At 36.7% G+C, this 26,398-nt stretch overlaps 1 protein-coding gene across 7 annotated transcripts in view; it reads left to right on the top strand.

Moving 5' to 3' along the window:
• NRG1 (neuregulin 1) overlaps positions 1–26,398 on the top strand; it is a 1,062,454-nt gene that overhangs the window by 898,688 nt on the left and 137,368 nt on the right. For 4 of the 7 annotated variants that reach the window (XM_021076394.1, XM_021076398.1, XM_021076399.1 and 1 more), the window contains exons 3-5: positions 7,314–7,435; positions 15,997–16,047; positions 18,566–18,616. In XM_021076394.1, the coding sequence (XP_020932053.1) occupies positions 7,314–7,435; positions 15,997–16,047; positions 18,566–18,616 (224 nt within the window). Of the gene's footprint in view, positions 1–7,313; positions 7,436–13,633; positions 16,048–18,565; positions 18,617–26,398 lie in introns of those variants that run through there. The other 3 variants (XM_021076403.1, XM_021076405.1, XM_021076401.1) reach the window with 3 other exon arrangements.

The raw sequence follows: 26,398 nt of genomic DNA, 5'->3' as shown, positions 1-26,398 counted from the left end.
TGTCTCATTCGTTTCTGTGTGGCTATCATCTGAGAGCAAAAATATTTAAGTGCCCACAAAAAAGCTTGTATTACAGGGATGTGTAGAAATGAAAGACTCATAGAGTGTTATCTTTATACCCAGGGGTTCATATAAAGAGATTATCTAGAGAAAAAGAGAGAGAGATTATCTAGTTCAGCCTTAAATAAAACATAGGAGTTCCAGCAATCATGTGCTGCTTAAACCCTACTAGAGCTGGGGAGCTTCAAGATTTTTAAGCAGCCCATCTACTTACAAATAGTGGTCTTAAAAAATATTATTTATATTATTTAACTCTGCCTTCTCATAAGTCAAGATTTAATTAGGGAAGTGAAATATCTAGCACTTTATATCAGACAAAAAATCTAAGCACTGAATTGTAGGTTAGGAGCTACGTGCCATGGGAGTTGGGAAGTGGGGGAGACTGCCCCCCCCAAAGCTTCTGGAGTCACTGTGAGAAGGCAGATTTGACTCTGCTGCAGAGAGAGAATCCCTCTAGCTGGGTGTGTGGGATGAGGTGGATGGGGGGTTATAGAGAAGAGCAGAAACCACAGTCTGGAGCAAGTTCTGTTTATAGGCAATAAAGAGGCCAGCTGGGTTGGGCCAATGGGGGAGTAGATGGGAAATTTTGCCCTTCGTTGGACCAAATGCTATGTGTCCGCCCTGGGCTAGATGCTCGGTCCACAGAAATAGACAAGAAGTGCTGTCTGCTCTCAGAGGCTTGGCCTCCAGAGGGAAGGTAAACGTAGGCAGTTATAACACTCAGTTTTAAATTCTACTCTAGTGATAATCAGGGGATGCTGTAGAAAGAGGTTGACACACATGGGCTAGAGGTCCCAGTGAGGGGCCGTGGGGGCTTCCCGAATGAAGGGGAGAAGCAGGGAGGGAGGAGAGGATGCTCTAGGCTGAAGGAGGAGAACAAAGCAGCTGCGGTGTGAGGGTGCCTGAAGAGAAGAAGATTGGGTAGATAAGGTGACAAAAAAGGAACAACAAAAATGTGAGCTGCCCAGAATGAATATGGTTTTGTAAGACCACATGTCTATGTCAAGAGCTCATTTGTTACAGGGCTTGGATGACATATCCAAGTGTCATTAGTATTCAGAAAAGCATTTTCCTATGGGCTTCATAGGCCTAGACAGCTAAGAGCCCTGCCTACATATTGATAAAACCACATTATACTGGAAAGACCATATTCAAAAATTGCTTCTTTTAAACAATAGCCTTGCTGGAAAGAATTAAGTGGGAAGCGAAAAGGCTTTTATTCAAGGAAAGTGACTCTAAATCACTCTGGCAAAACAGTGAATGTATTTTACCCTCTAAAAAAAGAAGATATTTTGTGTAAAGTGGGCAGCTCCTTGATATGTGATCAGTTTATTGAGTTTCAGAATTGTGTATGTAGTTATTTCTGAAGTTGTACCTTTAAAAGAAAATGAGTACTGTCACCTTATTTTAAAGGACCAAACTGAATCTAAATTAGCATATGCAAGGTGTTCTATGATTTCAACTTACAAATATAAGAGAATGAATACTATTGTTATTATACCTATTTAAAAAATCCTGAGAATGAAGGAAATTAGGTTTCTTCCTATAGATATAATGTTAGTGAAGGGTACCACTTGGACTTGACATTGATCTGACTCTACGTCTCATGTCTTTTCATAATGACTTGTGGTTTTGCTATAGTATCTAGTAAGGTCATAACATTAGGAGAGGGTATGTTTAGGCTTAGGGTAAAGTCTTTAATAAAAAGCCTTCTTATTTTTTAGCTTCATCTACATACTCGTAATTTCTCATTATGAGATATCAAAATGTTAATGATTTGTAGCAGTTGCTTGATTACTTGACTCAAGCTTTTATCTTACCACATTTGCTTTTAGCCAACAGGCTGAGAAGGGATAAACTTTATCTTAGACCGTGATCACAAGCAGAGGTGAATTTTAGTGTGAGGTTTAGGATTTCCCCGGGATTCTCTTTATTGCAAGTAAAACCTTGACTCTCTTCCAATCCTCCATCTAGGTTTCTTTTTCCTATTTTATCATCTAGATTGTTCGTAGCAGCCAGAATTTTCTTTTAATCCCCGAGTGCTATGAAAAGATTTCATACCAGTAGGGAATTGCTATTATTTTGTAAAGTCTTATCCCCCTTCAGCCCCTGCTCATACTGAGTGACATTTCTGCATGTTCTTCCTATGATTTTTGCATTCACATATGAACCTTTGTTTATTTTATTTGGCTAAGCAATGTGTGGGACCAATTAAAAGAAATGGAAACGACCCTAGTCTTAAATGTCTGCTTAGCCCTTTGTTCATGTTTCCTCTGCCTGGTGGATGATTTTGATCAAGAAAACTGGTTAAAGAGCTTAGTATGTGACAAACCCTATTTGGGGTCATCCAGTTAGCCAGCCTCATTTGCATACCTGTCCTACATTAGCCTTATTAAAGTCTGACTTCCTGTTGTTCTTATATGGCACACACTTTCGGATGCCCTAACTTAGTCCCAGCTCTTCATTTCTGCTCCTTTGTAATTTAATTTTGTTTAAAATTGATTCAAATTGGTTTGGCCAAGTTAAAAAAAAAATTAAGGAATTATTTCATTTTTTTCCATTATTTCAGGTTTTTTTGACCTGTAAAAGAAGTTTATATACCCCCTCTTTTATTAGCTGAGCCACTCTGGCAGGTCATTTTAACTTTATATGTGAGAAAATCTCAAATTCCTTAGGTATAAAATGGGAATACCCAATTCCTATTTCATAACATTTATATGAGACATTTTATGCAGCATCTGGTTCTATAGAGTGTAATTATTGCCTCTTGTCAACTGGAACACAAAACTGACTACAGTAGCAGGTGACTTCTTGAAGAACCCAATGGCGAGTGACAGTCTTTAACTTGCACTATAAAATCCCTCTCTCTCTTCTTCACCGTTCTCATCATCAGCAGTTCAACAGCATCTGAAGCTGTGTTGAACACATACACACACATATGCACACACAGTTCATATATGATCCCTTAGAGATCAGAGGAATAGAATTATATAAAGCGAGAAGAACTTTTCTATGTGCATTTAAGTTGCCTTAGCCTGTAAACCATGAAAGAAGAATCAAGGAGTTCCCATCGTGGCGCAGTGGTTAACGAATCCGACTAGGAACCATGAGGTTGCGGATTCGGTCCCTGCCCTTGCTCAGTGGGTTAACGATCCGGCGTTGCCATGAGCTGTGGTGTAGGTCGCAGATGCGGCTCGGATCCTGCGTTGCTGTGGCTCTGGCATAGGCTGGCAGCTACAGCTCCGATTTGACCCCTAGCCTGGGAACCTCCATATGCCGCGGGAGCGGCCCAAGAAATGGCAAAAAGACAAAAAAAAAAAAAAAAAAAAAAAAAAAGAAAGAAGAATCAAGTTAAATAAGAAAAATGAGATGGTAGCTATTGGAACCTTGAATCTGACTTTTCAGGGAGCCCTAATTGAAAGAACACATTTGCATTTTGATATAAAAATATATGAATGTTTTCACTTTTCATTTGTAAATATTTGTATTAATTTATTGTTACATTGTATTATTTTTTCCTATTCCAAAGCAATGCGTGCTTATTACAAAAATGTAAAAACTGCAGAATGTAGAATGGAATTTAGAATAATAGTGAACACTTATTGGGAAATTACTCTATTTTAAGCATTATTTTAAACACTTTACATGAATTTAGTCTTTAAAGCTTTTAGAAAATGAAAATCCACTAAAATATCAACCCCTCTCAGATCCCAGGTAACTTGTCAATTAAAGAACAAAAAGTCAGTTTTATTATTGGAAGGGAATTCAGTGATTCTTCCAAGTTAACTTTCTTCTTATAGGTGGGTTGTGGTAGCCTGTTGAGGAAAGTAAAACAAGACTATTATACCTATATTTATTAAAGCCCGATACTGTTGCAGTGTATAATTTTCAAGAAAGGTTTTCTACTCTCTCACTACTGCCCATTCCTACACTAGGACCCAAGGATTGAAGAATCTTGTGGTTAAACATATCATTGGAGTTCAAAGGGGGCATCCCTGGAGAATTTTGAGTATCCGTTGAATTATAAAAATGGTTACCACCTCTTTGACATAAACACTTTCTCTCCTCATAATATTTTTAAAGATGAGGCTCTGATGTGAGCTTTCATTTTAAAACAGCATATGTGTTTTCAAAAATAATTGAAACTGGAGTTCACATGTGGCTCAGCAGGTTAAGAACTAGACTAGTATCTATGAGGATAAGGGTTCGTTTGATCCCTGGCCTCTCTCGGTGGGTCAACGATCTGGCATTGCCATGAGCTGCAGTGTAGGTCATGGACATGGCTGGGATCTGGCATTGCTGTGGCTGTCGTGCAGGCTGGCAGCTACAGCTCCAGTTTGACCCCTAGCCTAGGAACTTTCGTATGCCTAGGTGCAGCTCTAAAAAAAAGGAATCTTTCTCCACATGGAAATATTCTTGTTAGGAGTTGCTTGACAGGAAGTGGCTTTCCAGACTTGAATCTTTCCAAAGAGAAAGGTCCAAAGAGGGTGTCTTCATATGACCTCCTCTCCACTTTTGAATGCTCAACAGGTTCTTCCTTATATGTCATCCAAAATGTTCCTTCTTTGTCCTGTAAGACATAATTCTACCTTCAAGAACCTCTCCAAATAATTTCCTTTTCCAGATAACAATGATGAAAGGTATTTAAATAGCTACCCACATCTTGTTCAGAGCTGTCTGCCAGAGGGATCTCTGTTTCTTTAACAGACTTTTGTAGTGAAGATTTCTAGGCCCTATTCATTTTTTTTTTCACTTTTTAAAGTTTTATTGAAGTATAGTTGATTTATAATGTTGTGATAATTTCTGCTGTACAGCAAAGTGATGAGTTTATCCATGTACACACATCCATTCTCTTTCGGATTCTTTTCCCTTATAGACCATCAGAGAATACTGGGTAGGTTTCTCTGTGCTATACAGCAGGTCCCCGTTGGCCAGTCATTCCACATACCTCAGTGTGCATATGCCAGTCCCAAACCCCTAGTCTGTCCCTCTCCCATTCAATTCTAATCACCCTCTTCTAAAGTCCTCTAGCTATTGACATTTTTTTTTTATCAAATGCCATTTCAAAAGGTAATTCAATACGCTAGATGTGATCCAGCCTGTGAGCAATGTATTGAGACTTTTATCCAATTTGATTTATGCTGTTTTAATATTAATTTGGCCAAACAGTGCATTTGTTTCTTTTTTCTTCTTTTTAAAGTAGTTGTTTAACATAGAGTAATGGTAAATGTGTAGCTAATTGAAATCCTGTTTTCTGGATATATTGTTGTCAAGGCTCATCTCTCTCAGCCCCTATGTCTGCTACTGATTTTTAAAGCTGAATGTATTTGTTTGCCTATCTTGATTAAATTGATTCTTGGTCTTGGTCCATTGATGTTCAGTCCTAGAATTCCCAAGGGTGTCTCTACAGAATCCCTTAGTCACTTGTCATGCCTGCCTTAGAAGTTCACTGTAACTATTCACATAAAAATGACTAAGAGGTAGGCTGTAAAGAAATCTTGGTTTGTTTAAAGCAACATGTATTTGAGTATAGAAAATTTCTTTTTTTTCCCCCTTGTTCTCTTTTGCTTTTTAAGCATAGCACTTATTTACATTACTTGGAATTGTATTCCAGTAAACACTGCCTAGGTCTTTTAGGAGAATTTAGTTTTTCAGAACTATCCTTCTAAGGGGAACTATAAATTACTGTTAACTGTAAATTTGATTACCATGTTTCTTTAAGAAGATTCTCATGAGAGAGGTGCTCAGGGCTGTCAGAATATAGACAAAGGAGAGACAAGTAGCTGTGGCTTCACGATCAGGAAAGATTTGGTGAAGAGATTGACACTTTTAGGTGGTCCTTAATGATCAGCTCATCACTTGATGGGTAGAGGTATAGGGTCCCCATTCTACGAAGAAGAAATGACAGAAGCAAAAGCACCATGGTGGAGGACCATGAGACTTACTCGTGGAGGTGGGTGGGTGATTCAGTTCAGTAGACTGGAGGAGAAGAGTAGAAATAACTTTGGAACAATTGATCCCACTTGACTCATTATATGACAAGAAGACCAGAAAATTCACTTAAAAATTTGGAAGGTGTGACCCATAAGGAGGTTTGCATGTCATTCAGAGTTATCTTAGCTTCCTGCCTTCTTTTCTCTCTCATATGCTCCTCTCAAAAACCCAGGCTCCTGTGTACAAGGACACTTTAAAAAGGCTTCGATAAACACTAAGCCAATCCCAGTAGTTCTGAGTTTTTAAATCATAGAGACTGCTTAAATTATAGGCTATGTGCAACAGTGAAACATAGATAGAAACAAATCACAGTGCTGCCTGTGCTCAAAAGGAGTGCTAGATATTGATTTAATATGCAGAGTGTCATAAAAGTGTGTGCTATTGTTGCATGAATATTTATTTCAGTATTAAGAACCATTTGTATGGTACTATACTCCCAGCAATGAGAATCTTCTTAAAGAATGACCAAGTCCCTTTCTTTTGAAAATGATAAATCCTCTTCATTCAAAATTAGCATAACTCCTGGAGTTCCTATTGTGGCTCAGTGGTCAGGAATCTGACTAGTATCCGTGAGGATGCAGGTTCGATCCCTGGCCTCACTCAGTGGGTTAAGGATCTGGCACTGCTGCAAGCTGTGGCATAGATCATAGATGTGGCTTGGATTTAGCATTGTTATGACTGTGGCTTAGGCCGACAGCTGCAGCTCCAATTCGACCCCTAGCCTGGAAACTTCCATATGCCCCAGGTGTGGCCCTAAAAAGCAAAAAAATAAAAAAATTAACATAATTCCTGATGTTACCCTGCTGAGACTAAAGAAGTGCAAAACATTTTAATCTATTCTAGCCTTCATTAGGTATCTGTCCTTACCAGATTTGTAAGAAATGATTTTATACTTTTTTATCTTCCTGAACCCTAGTGGCTGGTGACATTGAGCTACAGAGAGGAAAGAGAATTTACCATTGGGAAGACAAAAAAATTTCTGAGCTATAGCGTGGTTAGTGCTGGTGCTAGAGGAATTTAAAAAATTGGAAATAATTCCTTTAAATTGCTGATGGGGTGATAAAATTAAGACTATGTCCAGGGTATAATTTGAATGAGATGTATCTCACATTTACTCTTGGTAAAATCATCATCTGTGCATCAGCATATTGTGTTTTAACATGGTCTGTTAGAGTGGGGAGGGGGAGTGTGAGAACTCTGAAACTACAGAGAATATATTTTGATGATCCCTGTATACCACTTTGGTCCTGATCTTATAGGAAGTCTGAACTTCGCATTAACAAAGCATCACTGGCTGATTCTGGAGAATATATGTGCAAAGTGATCAGCAAGTTAGGAAATGACAGTGCCTCTGCCAATATCACCATCGTGGACTCAAATGGTAAGAGAGACCTGCTACATTCTAGTTCTCACTCTGTAAGAGAAGTAATCAAGGTATGTGGTAAGACTTGTAATATGTCAATATGTTAAGTCTCATTGTGATCAAATGAAAATCATGGAAGGAAAATCATATTTCAAGTATCTTGTGTGTCCTCCATAAAATGCTTTGCTCCGTAAGGTGAAATAGACCTGAAATATACATGGATTTTTTTTTAAAGATTTGAATAACTTATGAATGGCAGTGATAAGATGGGTTGCTAAAAGAGAGACAATACCTCCACTTTAAGTTAGTGACAGCAGTCAAATCTTTTGTTCTGTCAACAACTGAATATGTGTGTATATATATATATATATAAATTATATACAGAATGCATATATGTGAATATATGTATATTGTATATATTTACATATGTATGCACATTAGGTATGAAACCATGTATATTGTGTGTGGGTAAACAGAATACAGTTCTGACATAGTCCTGGCAAATTTTATATTCTTAAATATGTTTTTAATACATCTGGCTCTAGGTAGTAGAAAGTTAGGACCATTGTTGTTGGTTTTTTTTTTGGGGGGGCCTCTTAATTTGGAAATTAAGAGTCTTAGAGGCAAAGGATGTCCTACTATGTAGATGCTTCAGCTTCTGTTTTTCTGAGAGAAATGCTGGGGTTATTTGTTAAGTAAATGAGTTACCTGCAGGCAGAAGGTGCCCCATATCCTCCAACAAATTCTCTGAGTTATGTAAGGAAAAGCAAAGCACCAGAGCTGGTGGCTCTCTGTTCATGAGACCCTAATACTCCAAAACTTGATGGAGTCATGTGAAAAAGCTGGTGATGAGCTAGCAGTGAGCATCTAAATCTCTTGAAACAATAAAATCCTCCTTCAGAATCTCTGGTGCTTTTTTTGCTGCTGCTTCCACGAGCCTAATTGTGCTGTTTCTGGGCTGGAGATGAGAAATGTCCACAGCCAAGCCCTGATCTCTTACAGGGATAGAAAAAAATTACAAGACCAGCAAGGGAAGAATAAAAGTAACTTTAGAGGTTAACGCCTTAGGAGACTGATGTTGTTTGTACCAGTTGACTGGATAGAATAAGGAGAAGGGATGAGATACAAATATGGAGCAGGGTTGGGAAAATCCAGGTTAATTTTTAGTCTTCTGTGTACTTCCCAACGAACTGTTCTATGGCAGCATAATCAGGGTTCGTGACTTTCATTTTAAATACCTCCTTCAACTGAGAGTAGAGGACAACAGGGAAAAGTGGTTTTCATGACTATTTTTGGGGCTGTATTTATCATTTTAAATGTAAAAGCCATTTAAAATGTATCTGACTTGGGAGTTCCTGTCGCAGCTCGATGGTTAACGAATCCAACTAGGAACCATGAGATTGCGGGTTCAATCCCTGGCCTCGCTCAGTGGATTAAGGATCCAGCCTTGCCGTGAGCTACGGATCCAACATTGCTGTGGCTCTGGCGTAGGTCGGTGGCTACAGCTGTGATTAGACCCCTAGCCTGGGAACCTCCATATGCCGCCGGGTGTGGCCTTAGAAAAGACAAAAACTAAAAAAAAATAAAATGTATCTGACTAAATGCAACATCACTTTACTTTTTAATCAGCACAGGTTAAGCAGTAATAGTTTGATTGTGTTATTTCACCCCACTTGGAATTTTATAGGATGCAACTTGAAACACAAATTTAAAGTGAATTTCAGTGGTTTATTCTATTCTTTCTTCTATATGATGTTTAACAGCTTATTCTCAGTTGGTCAGTGGCTTGGTTTAGTATGTCTCTTCAAGGTAAAGACTATTGATTATGATTTGGACACTGGGATTAATTATGTGGCTATGCCTATTATAAAGTCCCAGGAAGAGAGAATTAAAGTAAGTGTCATGGTCTCACTGAGTGTCTAGAGTAGGATTATATTTAATTCTCCATGTTATTCTGAGTTATAAGATTAAGCAGTGAATTTACCACTATATTATTCCTGGCAAAGAACTCATAGGGTTCCTTTTTTATTAATTTTGGGGTGCTGGAATTTTGTTAATATGGCTTTTCACATTTCTTTCCCAGGAGAGATGTCCATCTTATTTTTCCATATTAATTCATTCAAAAATTTATTTTGAATTTTGATACAGTATTGACCAATTATAAAGCATAGAGAAATGAAAGTAGAGATGTTTTGGATAGTGAACCATTTTAATCTGACAAGAATAAAGAGAAATTCATGGAATATTGTAAGAAAGTCATTCTTAACCAACTAAAAGTCTTTAGAGATTGGGTTCTTATTGGCTTATTGGAAGCAGCTGAAAGAGGAGAATGAAGAATCAATTACAGTGGTTGTTTTGTTTTGTTTTTTTCTTCTTAGAACATTAGGAATAGTATATCCCTATCCAACCCTCACTGTGTTTACAAAGAAACAGAGACTTAGGATGTGTCTTAAATTCTATACTATGTTCTAGTTGTTCTATGCTGAACTGTTTTTTTTTTTAAATTCAATGAATTTTATTATATTTATAGTTGTACAACCCTTATGACAACTTAATTTCAGAACATTTCCATCCCAAACCCCCACAAAACCTGTGTGTTTGTGAATGATTAAGGTAGATTCTTTGGTTTGTGAAGAACAGAAATTGAGAAAACGGTGTGAGGCATAAAAAGAGAGGGATTCCATTGGGAAGAACTGAAATCTCGTTATAACTGGGACTCAAGGAGAAAATGCTGCCCAGGGCATATCTATGAGTTTGAGCACCAGGAATTTGCAGCTTTTCTCTCAAGTCTCTACCCTTCATGTACCTCAGATACTTTCTTAACTCTTCTCCTATTTCTTATATTTCCTAACCGCTCATGCTTTCAACTATGCTTCTTTATAATTCTAGACTTTGACCTAATTGTGATCCCATTTGTCCATATTCTTATTCATGGCTCTTTTTAAGGCATTCTTTCAGTTTTGACTCCTCCTGGATGATTCCTGCCTTAGTTCCCAAATCAAATTCACCATAGCAGGACTCTGACTGGCAGAAATGACCTTGCCAGACAACATGGAAACATCCAGAGAGCTTAGAAATCATGAGTGCTTTCTCATCAGGTGGGCTCAAGCCAGGACAGTGAAGCTGGAAACATGGTTGCCTAGAAATGCCCCTCTTTTTGGAGATTGTGGGTACTGCATTGCTGCTCATCAGAGCCTGTGAGCTGGCAGGTACCATGATAGACCCAAGCCAGCCTCCCGTTCTGCACATCAGAAGACTCTCTTTTCTCCCTACATCTCAAGGGGTTAGTTGTAGTACAAACAGAAGGAAAATACATAATCATTCTGATCTTAACCTTCTTCCACTGCAGTCTATGAAATTTGTAATGTTCAAATCAAGACTGGTATTCCAGGGAAGCCCAGCTCAGGTCCTGAGCTCCCTGGAACTCAAACTCACTTTCTTTGTGTTGTCATATCCTTGTCTCCCTAGGAATCTGGGCAGAGGTTGCACAGAAACACTTTCAGAGAGAAAAACAAAAACAAAAACACTCTACTGTGGTTAGAAGGTGCCACTTGGCCATACCATCTCTTCCTAAATGTGTATTTACCATTGACTTGGCCTGAGAGTGGAATTCTGACTTATTTCTCCCCACCGTAGGGAGAGGAGGGGATTCTTAGGGAAAAAAAGACTTCAAAATAAGAACATGTTGCCAAAATATTATATTATGTAGACTACTCTTGAGATTTTAATTTGTTTTCTATGAAAAATAAGAATCATTTTGTTTATCATGCGTGGTCTCTTTCATCTCTCTCATATTTCTCAAGTAAGTATGAAATTCTGGTTTGATCATTTCAATGTAGGTTGCCTTGATGAAAGATTCAGGTATGTGACTGTGAGCTAATTGTGTGTACATGTATAACTGAGTCACTTTGTTGTACAGCAAAAATCATTATAACCTTGTAAATCAACTACCCTTCAATAAAACTTAAAAAAAAAAAAAGCTGGAAAAAATCCTGATTATCATTCTTTTCAACGAATTTCTTGTGATTTACTTAAATTCTCACAAGATGCTTTTTTTGCACTGAGATGTCTGTATTTTGGGATGAGATTCTAGGAGAGATGGCAGGGGTTAGAGGGTGAAATGCATGGGACATTCTGTTTTCTCTTTAGGAAAACAAGAGAAAACAAGATGAGCTTACTGCTTGACACTTTTTAATCATAAAAATAGCTGTATAACTATTAGAATAAAATTGGCACAGATTATAGAAATCTTCCATCCAATATGATGAACTTTCTGCAGTGAAACTCATTGTTTAGATCTGCTTAGTTAGCAGCTACATACAAATGAAATAATTCAAAAAAAGCTGAGAAATTCCCCTTGAATCATTATATGCTTGAGTGAAACAATGACCATATTTCCAATATTTTCATGCACTTAGAAAATCATGTACATATAGCTAATCATTTTGCTGTAGGAATTTATATATTTTCAGTCTTTTCCAGTGTCTTTTAACCCCTACCTTATTTGAAAAAAAGAATTTGTCATATTGTAAATAGATATAAACCTATGCAGTCTGCAAATTATTTATCATATTATGTAAGTCTAATAGAGTCCATTTGAGTTTTCATACAAAGAAGGATCTCATAGACCGTCATCATGTCATGATGGATTAAAAGGGGATTCCTTCCATAAATTCAAATATGGTAGTTTAGGAGGCCACATACACCTTGCTTAGATCATACACTGAATGTTCATTTTAATTTGTATTTTAGTTGGCTTGGTCTTTATAGAAGAAACCTTAATTTAGCCATTAATTATTAGCTAAAAAGCTCCATAAAAACTCCTGGACATCGGATTAGGGATAAGAATAATAAACCTAACTGGTTTTCGAATTAATTAAGTACTGCTGTCTTTTAAAAGATTAATATAGGAGAATATGCAACTAATCAATCATATCTTCTACTAGGTTTTCTTTTTTTAATCAGGAGAAAAATTATTTGAGTGAGATACAAGATCCCACAGGAGCAATTGGGCTCCTAGCAATAAAATAGCTGTTTCATTTTAGATGAGCAGAAAAAAAAATATTATTTTCACAAAATTGGATTAATATATCAATTGACCCTTTAAAAAAATTGGCTTATGAGGATGAGCCACATTGACAGTGTTGCTGGAAATGCCGTGATATTGGTGAACAACCTAGAGTTATACTGAAAAGCCCATAAAATATTTTTTATGGTTTGTATAGTAGTCTCCCTATATTTTGCATTATATTGGAGTCCCATGAAGGGTAATAGGGAAAGTAATAAAAGTGGAAAAGAACTGTCTTTTCAATGCATAGTATCCATTCTGCTTCTACACCATTTATTATGAGTCCTCATTATGAGGAAGAATTCAAGATGCTTAAGGATGTTCCTGAAGTCGTTTTTACCAGTGCTAATAATTAACTATGCCCATCTTAAATCTTAAAACAATGACTTGATCAAATTTTTTTAATGTATAATAATGTAACTTTAGAATAATAAAGAGTCACATAATTGGATATTTAAATAAACACAGATACATCACATGTATGCTTGTATGAGTTTATGTATATTTTGCTAAATAGTTATATTTAGTGTATTATGTTCATGATGAAATCTCAAACAGATCAGGCATACATAATAATTAGAAAAATTTCTTTCCAGAAGGTGTTATTTTTCAGACACTGCAACTTTTTCTTGAGACCAGATCCAGTTATTAAAAAAGCACTCAAACATTACAAATACACTAATGTTCCATAGGTTTACTTGCCTACTCAGCAGAAGTTGCTCAGCTGTGTTCAATTCCTAATGATTCTAAATCCCTATTAATTTGCACTAAATGAGAGAGATGTCCTTTATAAATTAACAGATTTAATATACCAAATTACTAAGGGGGAAAATATGTTGCTTAAATAAACATCAAGGGGATTTCAGGACTAAATAATATTCTTAAAAATCTGTCATAAAAAATGTAATTGTAATGTATACATGTAAGGATAACCTGACCCCCTTGCTGTACAGTGGGAAAATTAAAAAAAAAAAAAAAAGGAATGGAAGCAACCTAAGTGTTCATCAATAGATGAATGAATAATGAATATGTCGTATATGTATGTTTTTTTATGTATGTATATAAATATATGTGCATATAGATATTCTTTTATATACATATATATAGAAGTATATTATTTGGCCATTAAAATGAAAGCAATATTGCATTTGTGACAATAAAAAAAAATCTGTCATTGTAATAAAATTATTTTCCATCACCCTTGTAACAAAAGATTGTTTTTGAAATTTATGAATTTTACCCAAAACACACCTAAAAATGCTTGCCGAGTGGTTTTAATCCAAAAGAATAACTTTTCTTATTGGCAACATTCTTTTAACATAGAACTAGATAAGTTCTGCACTTGTGTTACCCCCAAGATATTTCAAAAGGCTTTTATTTAGAACCATAATTATTAAAGATATTTTTAAGGTCTCCAGGATAAATATCTAATTTTAGGAAGGGAGGTTATTTTAAGTTGTCTCTGTGTAGATACATCTTTATAGTAACCTCCTGTTCTGGTATTTTTAGGTATCATTCAATTTAAAAAGGAAATGTTATGGTTAACCTTCCCTCCCATTGAGATCTTTGATGCTGGAGATAGAAGGGTGCTGATTCTGGGTTGTTGTTGTTTTTCGGGGTTTTGGGGAAAGGTCACAATGGACAGCTACTTGGTTTGTCAAAAACAAAGTTGAAAAGAGGCTTGATATTCATACTAGGGTTGGGATTTTCCCACAATTTTTGTGATCCTGAGCTTGCTATGTCAGTCTGGCTGTTGTGTCATTGATGAGTCCCTAGAACAGAATGAAAAAGCCTCTCTCCCCATGTGGGCATTAGCTTAGAAACCTGGATCTTCTTCTAGCTATTCAGTGAGAAAGAAAAATACTGTGGCTCTTCGATAAAAAGGTTTCTCTCCAATTAGACCCTCCCCAAAGACAAACCATTTCATCTTCTATAGCCCAAATCAAGAAAGCTCGTTGTAGAAACAGAAAATTGCTTCAGAAACAGAAAATTGCTCTAGGACCACTCAGAACATCCTCTGTAATGTATCCTGCTTGACCAAGTCCCAAGGATATCATGCACCCTCACGTTCTGATTCCCTTCCCCATGTCCCATTTTTAGTGGTTATAAGAGCTGATGCAGGCGACTGGTAGCTTGATAATCATCTTGCACCTTGAATGGTTTGTTGTCATAATGCTTCATTAGAGAGGACTGTTCATATTTAATTTGCATGAGAAAAACACAACTCGTCTGTCTAAAGTTGTATTTCCAATCTCTATATATACTCATTTAACTTGTTGCTTATTCTTAAACACTCCTGCTGAATCTCACACGCCATTTTTTTGGTTGTTGTTGTTTTTTCCAATTCCACAAAACCTAGAGCCTCTGAGGTTGAAAATATTGCCACTTGAATTAATCCATCACACCTATTAGACTAGTTCCATCATGGAAACCCCCCTCAGTGACCTTATCAACATTTAAAGATGACTATACTGATCGTGAGCATTTCTAGCTCCATGATTAACAGGCTATTAATTCCAACATAAAATGATAATATAAGACATACTTAGGATTTTAGCAGGATCTAGCAGATTTTGTAATATCTATCAGAACAGATTCAACTTCTCTTTTTGCCCTGTTAATAAACAGTAAATAGTAGAATGGCATTAAATCACTTGACAGTAATACACACAGTGAAATTTGAATAATATCTGCCATTACATCTCTTCATCTTTCCAGGCTTCATAAAAAAGTATGCCTTTCTGAAAACATTAGAGTCTAACAAACTGAAGCCCTTTTTTGGAAGAACTGAATGAAGACAGAATTGGATAATGTGGTTGTCCTTTATTCCATCATACAGGCAGTAAGAAAGCAAGTCAAACTTTGAACAATGCTGTCACAATTCCCGTGATAACGGTATGTCCAGAAGTGTGCAGATTGATTCAGCATTTCCTCGAGGTGGGAGCTGCCTACTTACTCTGTGCCCTGCCTTGAGTTCCTAAAATGATAAGACACATCTTGATTGCCATTGGCAATTTTATGCAGTTTTTTTATGCCAGAAATTGACTTTTTCATCAACCCCAACCAGAAACATTACTTGGTTTTGATTTGAACAAAAATGTGATTCTCCTGAGATCTACAATTTAAAAATTTTAACCACAGCTTTGATCCTTCAGCTTCGATTTTTCTTGGTCCTGCCATTTCTGTCTTCCTTTCTGAAGAGGAGCCCACAGCTTCTTTACCATATATTCTTCTCCACTGACCCCAGTGGGGGCGGTAATTCTTCCTAGTTATTCTTGCACAGTCCATCTCATGCTCTTTGCCCAAGAAAGAAGAACTACTTATCCGGACAATCTTTTTTTTTTTTTTTTGCATTTCTCACTCTCTGTATGGATAAAAGCCTGGGCTTTCATCACCCCCTTGCAATACTTCCTTCCTTTACACACATTTTTTGTTTGAAGGCGGCTGTGGAACTGGCTCCCAGCCTCCTGACTATACATCATAATGTTCTATCACCTTTTCTTTTTTGCAGAGATCATCACTGGCATGCCAGCCTCAACTGAAAGAGCATATGTGTCTTCAGGTAAGGAAAATAAACTCGTCAAGTTTACTAACCAGAACGATAGACCTAACAGCTGGCTGTTCCTTCTACTAATCAGAATCCCTTCTGCATCCACGTTTCAGCTGCTCTTGTTTTCTGCTCCAGTATTTTTCTCCAGCTCGTTCTGCCTTTTTGGATTTTACTTAAAGGAGTACCTTTCTTGCTGGATGTTTGAACTTGGGCCCAAGAGTTACGCATGAGAAAAAGTAATCTACATCTACATATAGCCTAGTGACCTTAGACCAGAAAAGGAAACATCCGGGTTGTAACCTCAGTTTTTATACCTTTCTAGGTGCTTCTCTTAGCTCGATCTGTCCTCCTTCATCCATCAGTTTATTCCTGGATAATGTATCAGTGTCTGATCCCTGACCTGTCGGCTCTTAATGATCAGTTGTGGGTCACTAAACTTGAACAAAAACACTGTTATAAGCCTGGCTCTTTAAAATGCTATTGCATTTTTTTTTTTGGTTTGTTTGTTTTTGTTTCTCACTTGCCTATAACATTTACTAATTGCAGTTGTGGTCTGAGTATATCTTAACTACTTAAAACAATTCTACTAACGCATGTATAACCATAATTCATTGATTTCTCCACTGGCTGTAAATGTAATTAATCTGTGAATTTAATTTTTTTTTTTACTTTGTCTTATCCTTTGCAGTTCTATAGTTAATAGAACTTTAGATTATGTAAAAATAAATATTTAATTGGAAAGAAGTTTTGAAGACCTAGATTCAAAACTCACTTCAGATGTTTGATAATAACATGATACTTCACAGTTTACATCTCATTTGATAATCACAACAGATTTGTGAAACATGGCATTGTTTTTCTTCAGTTTACAGATGAGAACACTGAAGCAGTAGAAATGTTAAGTCCTATATCTCAGGAAGTAGACGAGCAGATACTTCAAGCTCAGTATTTTTTCCATTACCCCATAGTTAATGTTTGACTTCACTTTTTTTTTTTTTTTTTTTTTCCCCATGATAGCCTGTACCTTGTTGAAGCGCTAGGAGGCCGTATGATCTAACACAGCTGTTTTCTATCTAACCTTTCCCAGTTCAGAGTCTTCCCTTCAAAACCATTGTTCAAAATCATGAAAGCTAACTCTCTCTGTAGCCTAAACCACTTTGGCCATATTTAAGGCATATTCATGTGTCATTACTAAGATGTAAGGACATGTGTTGTCATGTGGAATGGTCCTGGAGTTTAAAAGCATCTTACTTTTCTGAGTAGTAGAAAGAGAATGACAGAGAAACAGTGAAAAAAAGAGGCGGGGGAAGGAAGGGAGAGAGTAAGAAAAAAAGGAAAACAGAAAGAAAAAAAAATGAGTTTCTGAATTTCCTCACCTTTCACTCAGGCATTTCTTTAATATAAGGACTTCATTATCCCAGTAGATGCTGTTACAAACCTGAGCTTTTAGATTTATGAGGTGCTTGCCTTGGGAATTTGGAGTGACTGTAACTATTATTTTCTGATATGTGACTTGACTATAACTTCTGGCTGCTGAAGTTCAATCCTTCTTTGATACTAAGTTGTTCTTATTTCTTACTAACAAAACCCTTAGGTCCATGCTTTTTTGTCTGCATGAGGTATGTTTTATGCTCTGCTATAGGTAAATACTGGTTTTCCTCCCTTTATCCCTGCTACCTAAGAGAACCATGCTACTATCTATCCCTAATGATTGTATTATGTTTATTTAGCACATTCTGGTCAATCCTAATGTTATTACTTTAGTGCATGGACTTTATTCAGCCACGTGTTTGGCCAGGATGTTTAGCAGAGCAGGTTACCTGAAAATATTCTCATTCTTTTTTTTTTTTTTTTTTCTCTAAGCATGAAAGTTGCCTTTCATTCTCTCTGAATGTGGAGATTGTTCTCTTTGGTTTCATGTTTCTTAAAATCCAGTCCAGACCTAAGAGAAGGAATTGGCTGTCTTACCTAGAATATGGATCTGTTCAAAGGAGTAGTTCTAGGAAATTCAAACAGCGGTTGGTATGTGGGGTATCTTTGCAGAGGGACCAACACCTTTCAAAAGTCTTTGGGTCTGGGAGTTCCCACTGTGGCTCATGGGTTAAGAACCTTGACATAGTGCTGTGAGGATGCGGGTTCAATTCCTGGTCTCGTTCATTGGGTTAAGGGTCTGGCATTACGGTGAGCTACAGTACAGGTCTCAGATGCAGATGGGATCTAGCATTGCTGTGGCTGTGGCATAGACCAGCAGCTTCAGCTCTGATTTGACCCCTAACCCGGGAACTTCCATATGCCACAGGCATTGCCCTAAAAAAAAAGAAAGTCTTTGGGTCTGGACTACAGAAACATTCCTTTGTGGACCTTGAATATTGCCTACAACTTCCTTTGCCTTTGAGATGCTTCAGCCTTTCTGCTGCGCTCTTTTCTAGTCTACCTATTCTAGATGATAGCCCAGCCTACCAAAATTTCTAATTTAAGTATCCAAGTGGCATGACACAGTAAAGCCTCATTCCACTTTTATGTTTTATAGAGTCTCCCATTAGAATATCAGTATCAACAGAAGGAGCAAATACTTCTTCCTGTAAGTACCTTTAAATATTCTGTTCACCAGTGTTTAACCCAAGACAATAGCTGCTTCTCAAGATCATGTTCACATCTATCCTCTGCCTGTATTGAGGTGTGGGGGCATCAGATTTGGGAGCTGGATGGTATTTGCTGTTTGGAATAGTAATAGCCCCCAGCTGTGCTTGGGGACAAACGGATATCCCCTCCAAGATTCATATGAGTGTTGAAGATACCACTATGTGGTAGTTTTAGGATAATGTGGTATCTTTGAATATTGGAAAATAGCTGCATAGCCTCTGAGGCCTCCTTCTGGGTGAACAATAAAGAACATTGTGGGTTGTTTTTTCTTTTCTTCTCTTTCTTTTTTCTTTTTTAATGTCTTGATGCCTTCGGCAGCTATGTGAGACACATGCCCAGCTGTCTGGGCCTCTATTCCAAAGCTCCTTAGTTCTCATGTAAAGTCTGTTGTGATGGAGTAAGGAAACTATATATAGATGCCCTTAATTCAAATTTGATAGCAAGTGACTAATTATGAAAATGTTTGAAAGCAAGTCCCTAGGCAAGATCTCAGATTAGTTTTCATCTGTTTAATGTGAAATGTGCTTTGTGCCTATGGAGTTCTACAACTGTTAGATTGATTGGTGCTTTGTGCTATGTCAGGGGAACTTAAGAAGTTAGCAAGGACTAGTAAAAATAGTTTTGATACTTATAAATTGTGAATAGTGTAGAATTAAATTTTGAAATGCAACAGGGGAATTTATCAGACCTTGACAGTAATGCTTATAACTACAGTCTTTCCCTGATTTTAGCTCCTTATTTAAAGCTCTTTCTCAGTTTGATAAGCTCGTCAATACAGAGGTATTCCCAATTATTCTATTCCAACCTGACGAGTGTGTTTAAGGAATAATTTCCTTTGGCTGTCAGCATGGTAGAAAATATTTGAAAGTATTTACTTTTGAAACTTCAGTAGTTTTCTCAATCTTTTTAAATATACAGTTTGATCCTAAAGCCTGTCCCTTTAGATTGGTGGTACAGAACTGTAACGATACGATGTAAACATATTTTTTAATCTCATGAAGTATGATGTTTTGGCTATACTTTGGCTAGATAAATCACTCTTTAAGTGGATTGATGGCAACAATCTAGTAAGATCAAACAGGATCTTACTAGATTGTCCAAATGCTAGGACTAGATTGGCTTCCTCTATTTCTAAGAACATTCATTACCTACTCCAAAATGACAGTCCCTTTTGGGGAGTTTGGAATAGTTGTTATTTAACTCTACTTACAAAAAGATTAGTATAATTAGGTAGGTTTTAGCTAACTAGCATTAAGGAATCATGTTGGACTTTTTTTTTTATATTTTTGAGTGTTTATTATACAAAAGCAAATACTAGGATTTTCTTTCTGGCATTTTATCTGGGAATAATTTCTCCCCTGCATGATTCGTTGTATAAAGTTATTGAAACTCTTGTAATTGGAACCTTTCATGCTGTCTATAATGGGGCAATAGATGCAAACTTAAACATATCCACATAGATTGGAGGATGGAAAAAATACTTAGGGAACTAAAATGAATTTCTCAGTTTTCATTTCTGTTCATTGCAATACTGTGGAGAGTGAAATAATTTTGAAATCTGATTCTGATCTCTAACTCTCGGTTCCTGATATTTGGTAAAGGTTTAAAAGTAAGAAAGAAGGCTTTGTGTACCATTAAGTTACAATATTTCTGTGTGCCATTTCTGGACATCACTCCCCATTCACAGTGGGCTCTGAGTAAATACTGCTGAATTGAGTAGTGAATACATTTTTTTAATCTCATGAAAATATGCTCTATGGTTTGGAAATAGAAACCAATAGTGGTAGGCTGGTGAGAACAATGAAAGCAGCATGAGGCACTCAGCTCATCCAAAGACTGCCATCAAGCAGAATTCTTCTTGCAGAAGAGCTGCTTTCCATTTAGTAAAGGCTGGAGGTGAAACTTGAGAAACCAGCAATCGCAATAAACTGGACTTACCCATTCAAAATATTTCAAAGAATCAAAGCCCTTAGAAAAATTCACATAGGTCAGAAATAATCAGCCTCAGATAGGTTACTTTTTACTTAATTTCAGCCAGAAAGGGGACGTCTCAATCCCCATATATGAAAAGTGAACTGGGCTATTGCCATGTCATCATGTCTCTGGGGGCTCTGTTCTTTGAATATTGACATTGATGTTTTTTAAAGTAAATTTTGAAAAGGTTTTCTGCGGTTGTATGGATTCAGCACACCTGTTATGTTTTAGAATGACTCGGTGTGTTTTTTGGGTCAGTGTTAAAAAGGGATGAGGGGGCCTTCTTACTTTTCAGTTCTTCCAGTACAAATGTACACGTCCTTCTAGAGAAACTCCTCCTAAAGGCCAGTGCTGTTTTTGAGAGCATCTCACTACTGAGTAAATCTTGGGCTGAGTTCATCATGTTAGATTCTGTTTATACTCCTGCTCAGAATCCTGCCTGGGATGCTAAGTCTGTCTTTTCTGAAGCATTCTTCCCTGACTACTCTAGCCTTCAAAGCGAGCCTTCTTTTCATCTCTGAAACTCCTATTTCAATAGAAAAACAAAAAGAATATTAAAATTGTCCACCTACCTATCAGAAATAATATATTTTATTCTAATCAGTATTCTTCTTTCTGGCTTTCTATTTTCCCATCCTCCGTCTATTTAATGTACCTTAATCATTTCCCCCATATCATTAAGTACTAGTCAGAAATGTTTTAAAATTTTTTTTAGTCTAAAATATTTAAAATAACTTTTTAAAATCGCTGTGAGCATAAAGCGATCATTCGTAACTGGAGGTTTTAAGGGATTTATGTTTCATCTACAATCACCTTATCATTTTTGCTCCCTTTCTATTTATTTCTCCTAGCATTTCATAAATATTGATGAAATATCAAGGTCACTCATCCTTCCCTTTGTAAGGCAAATTTTAACTACTTCCTTTTTGAATTTGGGAATTTGCATTGTACCTTCACTCTTTTTAGAGTCATTAATTTATATATTTTTAAGTTGCTTATAATAATCTTCTGGTAAAAATTAACATTATTTTCCTTTATTTTATTCTATTCTTTTGTAAATGAGGCATCTGTGACTTAAATAATTTGCTAAATTACACATAAGTGACAGGTCGTGGAAAAGAACTTGAAATTTACAAAGCAGTCAGTAGGACTATCTTGTTCCTCTTTTACATAGAATCAGCAGAAAAGTAAATGGATTTTTTAGGACAAAGCTTAATGACTTCTCTCAGAATTGCCAGCTGCTGGTGACCCCATTTTGCAGACAATTTTGTCGAATGCCATAAAAAATACAATTGTTATACCAACCATTTTACTAAATTAAGCCCTATCCACCCAATTTAATATAAAAATAAGGGAAATGAAAGGAAGGTCTAATGAATAGTAGTAGGAAGGAAAATAAAGAGAAGTTTCTGGAAAACCATCCTAAGTAATAATATATGTTTCAAATATAATAATAATAATAATAATAATAGCAAACCTTTATTGAAGGTTCACTGTGTGCCCGGCACTGTGCAAGATAATTTGCATGAATGCTGCTTCATGGTTCTCACAACACCTTACTCCATTTTTCGGATGATTAAACTGATGTATTTTGTCTAAAGTCCCAGAAGCAGGAATCAAACCAGGCAGTACATTAATGTGCTGTAACGCATCAGATTATGTTGCCTAACAAAAAAAAAAAAAAAAAGAAAGAAAAAATAAGGAAAGAAAAAAGCCTTTCATATCAAAAGGAATGTGATTCTGAGAATGGATGGAAAAGTAGACTCTGATACAAAGTAGATTGGGAATATATGTGGCAGATTAAGGAAAATTCATTGGCTGGAACCAGTTGAACCCATATAATCTTTGTTACCCATCAAAGTATAACAGGCAGTGAGGGGAAATAGAACACAGACGTGGAATGGACTTATGTCCTAAGTCTAAACACTAGCTGTTAATTACTGTGTATTCTTAGACAAGCTATTTAATGTCCTGAGACTCAGTTTCTATGTCTGTGAGATCTTGTTTATCTTAAACTACATTGAGAAGCCTACTGTGAGGAAATGAATATGAATTATTTAGCACAGCCTTGCTTTAGATGGGCTCCCCTATAGACAGAAGAGAGCTAGTTCCGGAAAAAATGGATGTGGCTCTGAAGAAAATGAAAATCGGGGAAGTCCTTTCATTTTATTTGAACAATGTAGGAAAATATCCTTATTGTCAGGGGAGGAAAGGAGTTAATGATCTTCAGTCTAAATGGTGATGCTGAAAGTTCTATGCCAAGAAATCATTACATCTTTTCCAAAAGATTATATATTCTCAGCTAAGGCTGCATTTGAAAGGAACTTATCCAGGAAGTCCCTCTTTGAAATCTCTGAATGAAATGAACAGTTCAATTGTGAATTTGGCACCTGAAAGAGCTAGCTGAAAGAAAAATGCCTTTTGTCTGCAGGGACTTTTCTGTCATAATGAGATTCAGCTTGTTCGCTTGGGAATAGCACAGTGATATGTATTGATTAGATTGGACCCGGTCTGCTAGTGCATTGGTGAGGTTCAGAGCAATGGTTCTTACTTCCACGCACAGCTGTAACTGACTTACCTACTCTAAATGTAGACAGAACTGCCTGGACCTTTGCTAAATGATTCTCAGCTGGAAAAAGTGGCATTCCAATTTCAGATCTTTATTGATGGCAAAATATGAACTCTGTCCTGTCACCATGGGAAAGCTCCTTCTAGCTGAATGCAAATTGTGTCTCCAGATTTCTATCAACATGGGTGCAGTGGCTCTGTCTCTGGTGGAGAATGACAAACAAATTGCCATGCATCATATAACAGTAAAAGAATAATTCAAAGGGAGACTGCTCAACTGGCATTACTTCCATTTTTCTGATTGCCTAGAGATTAAAGATTTTTAGGACAACGCAGTGACTTGGAACAAGAGTAGGGGCTTGTATGTCACAGCCATTCATATTCTCAAGCAAGTTATTACCTTCATGCTCACTTCATTCATTTGTCCATGAATATGTCTTACTTTTTTCCCCTTATAAAATAGTGCCTGCAAATGTAATGTAATTCTTCAGCTCTAAAGACTTAGTGTTCTCATTGCCCTTCACTACTGCACAAGATAACCTCAATACTTTTGACTAAGTCATCCTTAACCTTTTGCATTCGGTTGAAATTAACCTTTTACAAAATTATTCTCTTGAACTGTACAAATGTATGTGTGTGCTATGTATATATAAATATCTGATATGTGTCCCACTGTATATTTTATGAGGCATTTTTCCATAAGAGTCATTTATCCACACAGTAATCCTGTGACCTAGATTTCATCCCATTTGTCAGATGAAGCACTTGAGACTCAAAACTTTCTGATATGCCTGAATTCAAAAGCTATGGAGGTGGTAGAGCAGAAATTTAAACCAGAATCTTTTGATTTCAGTCTTTTTTTTTTATTACAAAGTCTTCAGGATCCATACAGCTAGAGCTTCTTTAAAAAAGAAAAGAAAAGAAAAAACCTTCTTTAAAAAGGCATCAAAATGGAGTCCAGGTATATAATCATATTTATGCCAGTTATCTCAAAGTCAATTTTTAAGTGAAATAATACACTCCAGAATCTACAAGGTAATGAAATGGACAGCAAAGTCCTAAGTTAATGAAAATTCAATTCAAAGGTTTAATACCGTAAAAGGAGGCAGAATATAGTCTAGAATCATTTCAGTGACTTGCTCTTTGGTTTCATAACTTTGAGAATTGGAAATAATCTTAGAGGTCATTTTACTAATAGGAATTGGATTGTCAATAAACGGGGAAATCTTCCTCAGTGGTAGTTTATGTTTGGAATAGATGCATTGCCTTATTCCAGGCTGGTTACTAGTTAATCTATTGCATAATATATAAATCCTAGGTATTATTTATATGACAAATTTGTTAATGGAAATTTTCAGACAAAGCAGTTATTTCTCTGTATTTTATTTTTAAGGGGAGGGCTTCACCTTTTAACATTTAAAAAAATCTGCCATCTTTTTATATATCAGCTGGGAGAGGGAAGGACAGCTTTACTTGTTTTAAGAGAAGTGTTAAAACTATAGTGTTTTGAATCATTAGGGATGGAGCCATAAGGTGGGTTATGTGTAAAAAATTTTTTTAGAATTTTTAAATGGGGAGTTCTCGTTGTGACTCAGTGGGTTAAGAACCCAACTAGTATCCATGAGGATGCGAGTTCAATCCCTGGCCTTGCTCAGTGGGTTAAGGATCCAGTGTTGCCATGAGCTCTAGTGTAGGTTGCAGATGCAGCTCGGGTCCTGCGTTGCTGTGGCTGTGGCGTAGGCCATCAGCTATAGCTCTGATTCATTCCCTAGGCTGGGAATCTCCATATGCTGCAGGTACGGCCCTTAAAAATAAATTAAATGGTGGAGTGGAGGCAAGAGAATAGAGACAGAGAGGCATATATAAAGAAAGCACCAAGGTGAACAAAGCTAACAAGATTTTGATAAATTTATGCCAAACTTGGTGGCTTTCTTCAATCTTCTTTTTTTTTTTTTTTTTTTTCAAGTTACCTAGGGATCTCTGGAATAGAAAGAAGGGGATAGAAGCCCATCTTTTTTTTATGGCCACACCTGGGGTATCGAAGTTCCTGAGCCAGGGAGTGAATCTGCGCTGCAGCTGCAACACAACTGCAATCTCGACCACAGCTGTGGCAATGCCAAATCTTTTAACCCACTGTGCCAGGCCAGGGATCAAACTCATGTCTGTGCAGGAACCTGAGCCTCTGTAGTTGGATTCTTAACCCACAGCAAGAACTAGATGCCCATCTATTATTAAAAGACACTGGATGCTATAGGAATCAATCACCCCCACCCCGTATCCCCCCAAAAAAGAAGGAATAAGGAAGGATTGAGGAACAAGGTGTTAAAGCAGTAAATTAGAAATATGGATGATGATTTAATTAGGAGTTTCTCAATTTCAAGTGATAGAAATTCAACTCCAAAGAGCTTAAATATTAAAGGAGTATATTGTCATATAAAACTGGCCCAGTTTGATCCAAAGGCTCAAATTATATAATATGATGATAGTTTCTTTGTCTTTATGCTTTGCTTCTCTAAAGATGTCAACATTGTTTTTAGTGGGCTTTCTCTGTCTAATGGGATAGCTGTTGGTATCTTTAAGCCTCTATCTCCTTGGCTTACAATCTAAAAAGAAGAGAAAATCCACTCCTATCTAAGCAGCAAATTTTAAGGAAGAATCTGATTGGCTCTGCTTGTATCATAGGCTTACCCCTGAAATAATGACTGTATCCAGGGAGATTAATGAGTCCAGTTGGGGAGGGGCTGGGTCAGATATCCACTGCTGTGTGTGTTTGGGTTACTGAGGCAGATGGGCTCAGCCCCGTGGGAACTGCATGGTATAGGTTCATTACAGAGAGGAGGGTTCTATACCTAAACAAGGGGAACAGGAGCTAGAAGGACAAAACCAGCACAGTCCTCTGTAGCTGATGAGCAGACAACTTTAGAAGAATCAGGAAATAGGGCTCCAAGAGAATTTCAAATAAAAGTTAAAAATAGATGTTATCAAAATGTGTTTAATTAGGCAGACAAAATTAAAAATTAAAGCAGGATTACCATTGTAAAGGAAATTAAGTTGGAAAACTGAAGACATTTGAAATAGCGTTTTTAAAAGATTCTTTACTAGTACCTATGAGCTCACTATAATAATTCTTAGAAATCGAATCCCCTCTTTTAATCTAGGAACTTTTTAACACTTTTCT

This window comes from Sus scrofa, chromosome 15, assembly GCF_000003025.6.
Source record: "Sus scrofa isolate TJ Tabasco breed Duroc chromosome 15, Sscrofa11.1, whole genome shotgun sequence".
NCBI lineage: Eukaryota > Metazoa > Chordata > Mammalia > Artiodactyla > Suidae > Sus > Sus scrofa.
This window is presented reverse-complemented; position numbering and strand designations above follow the sequence as displayed.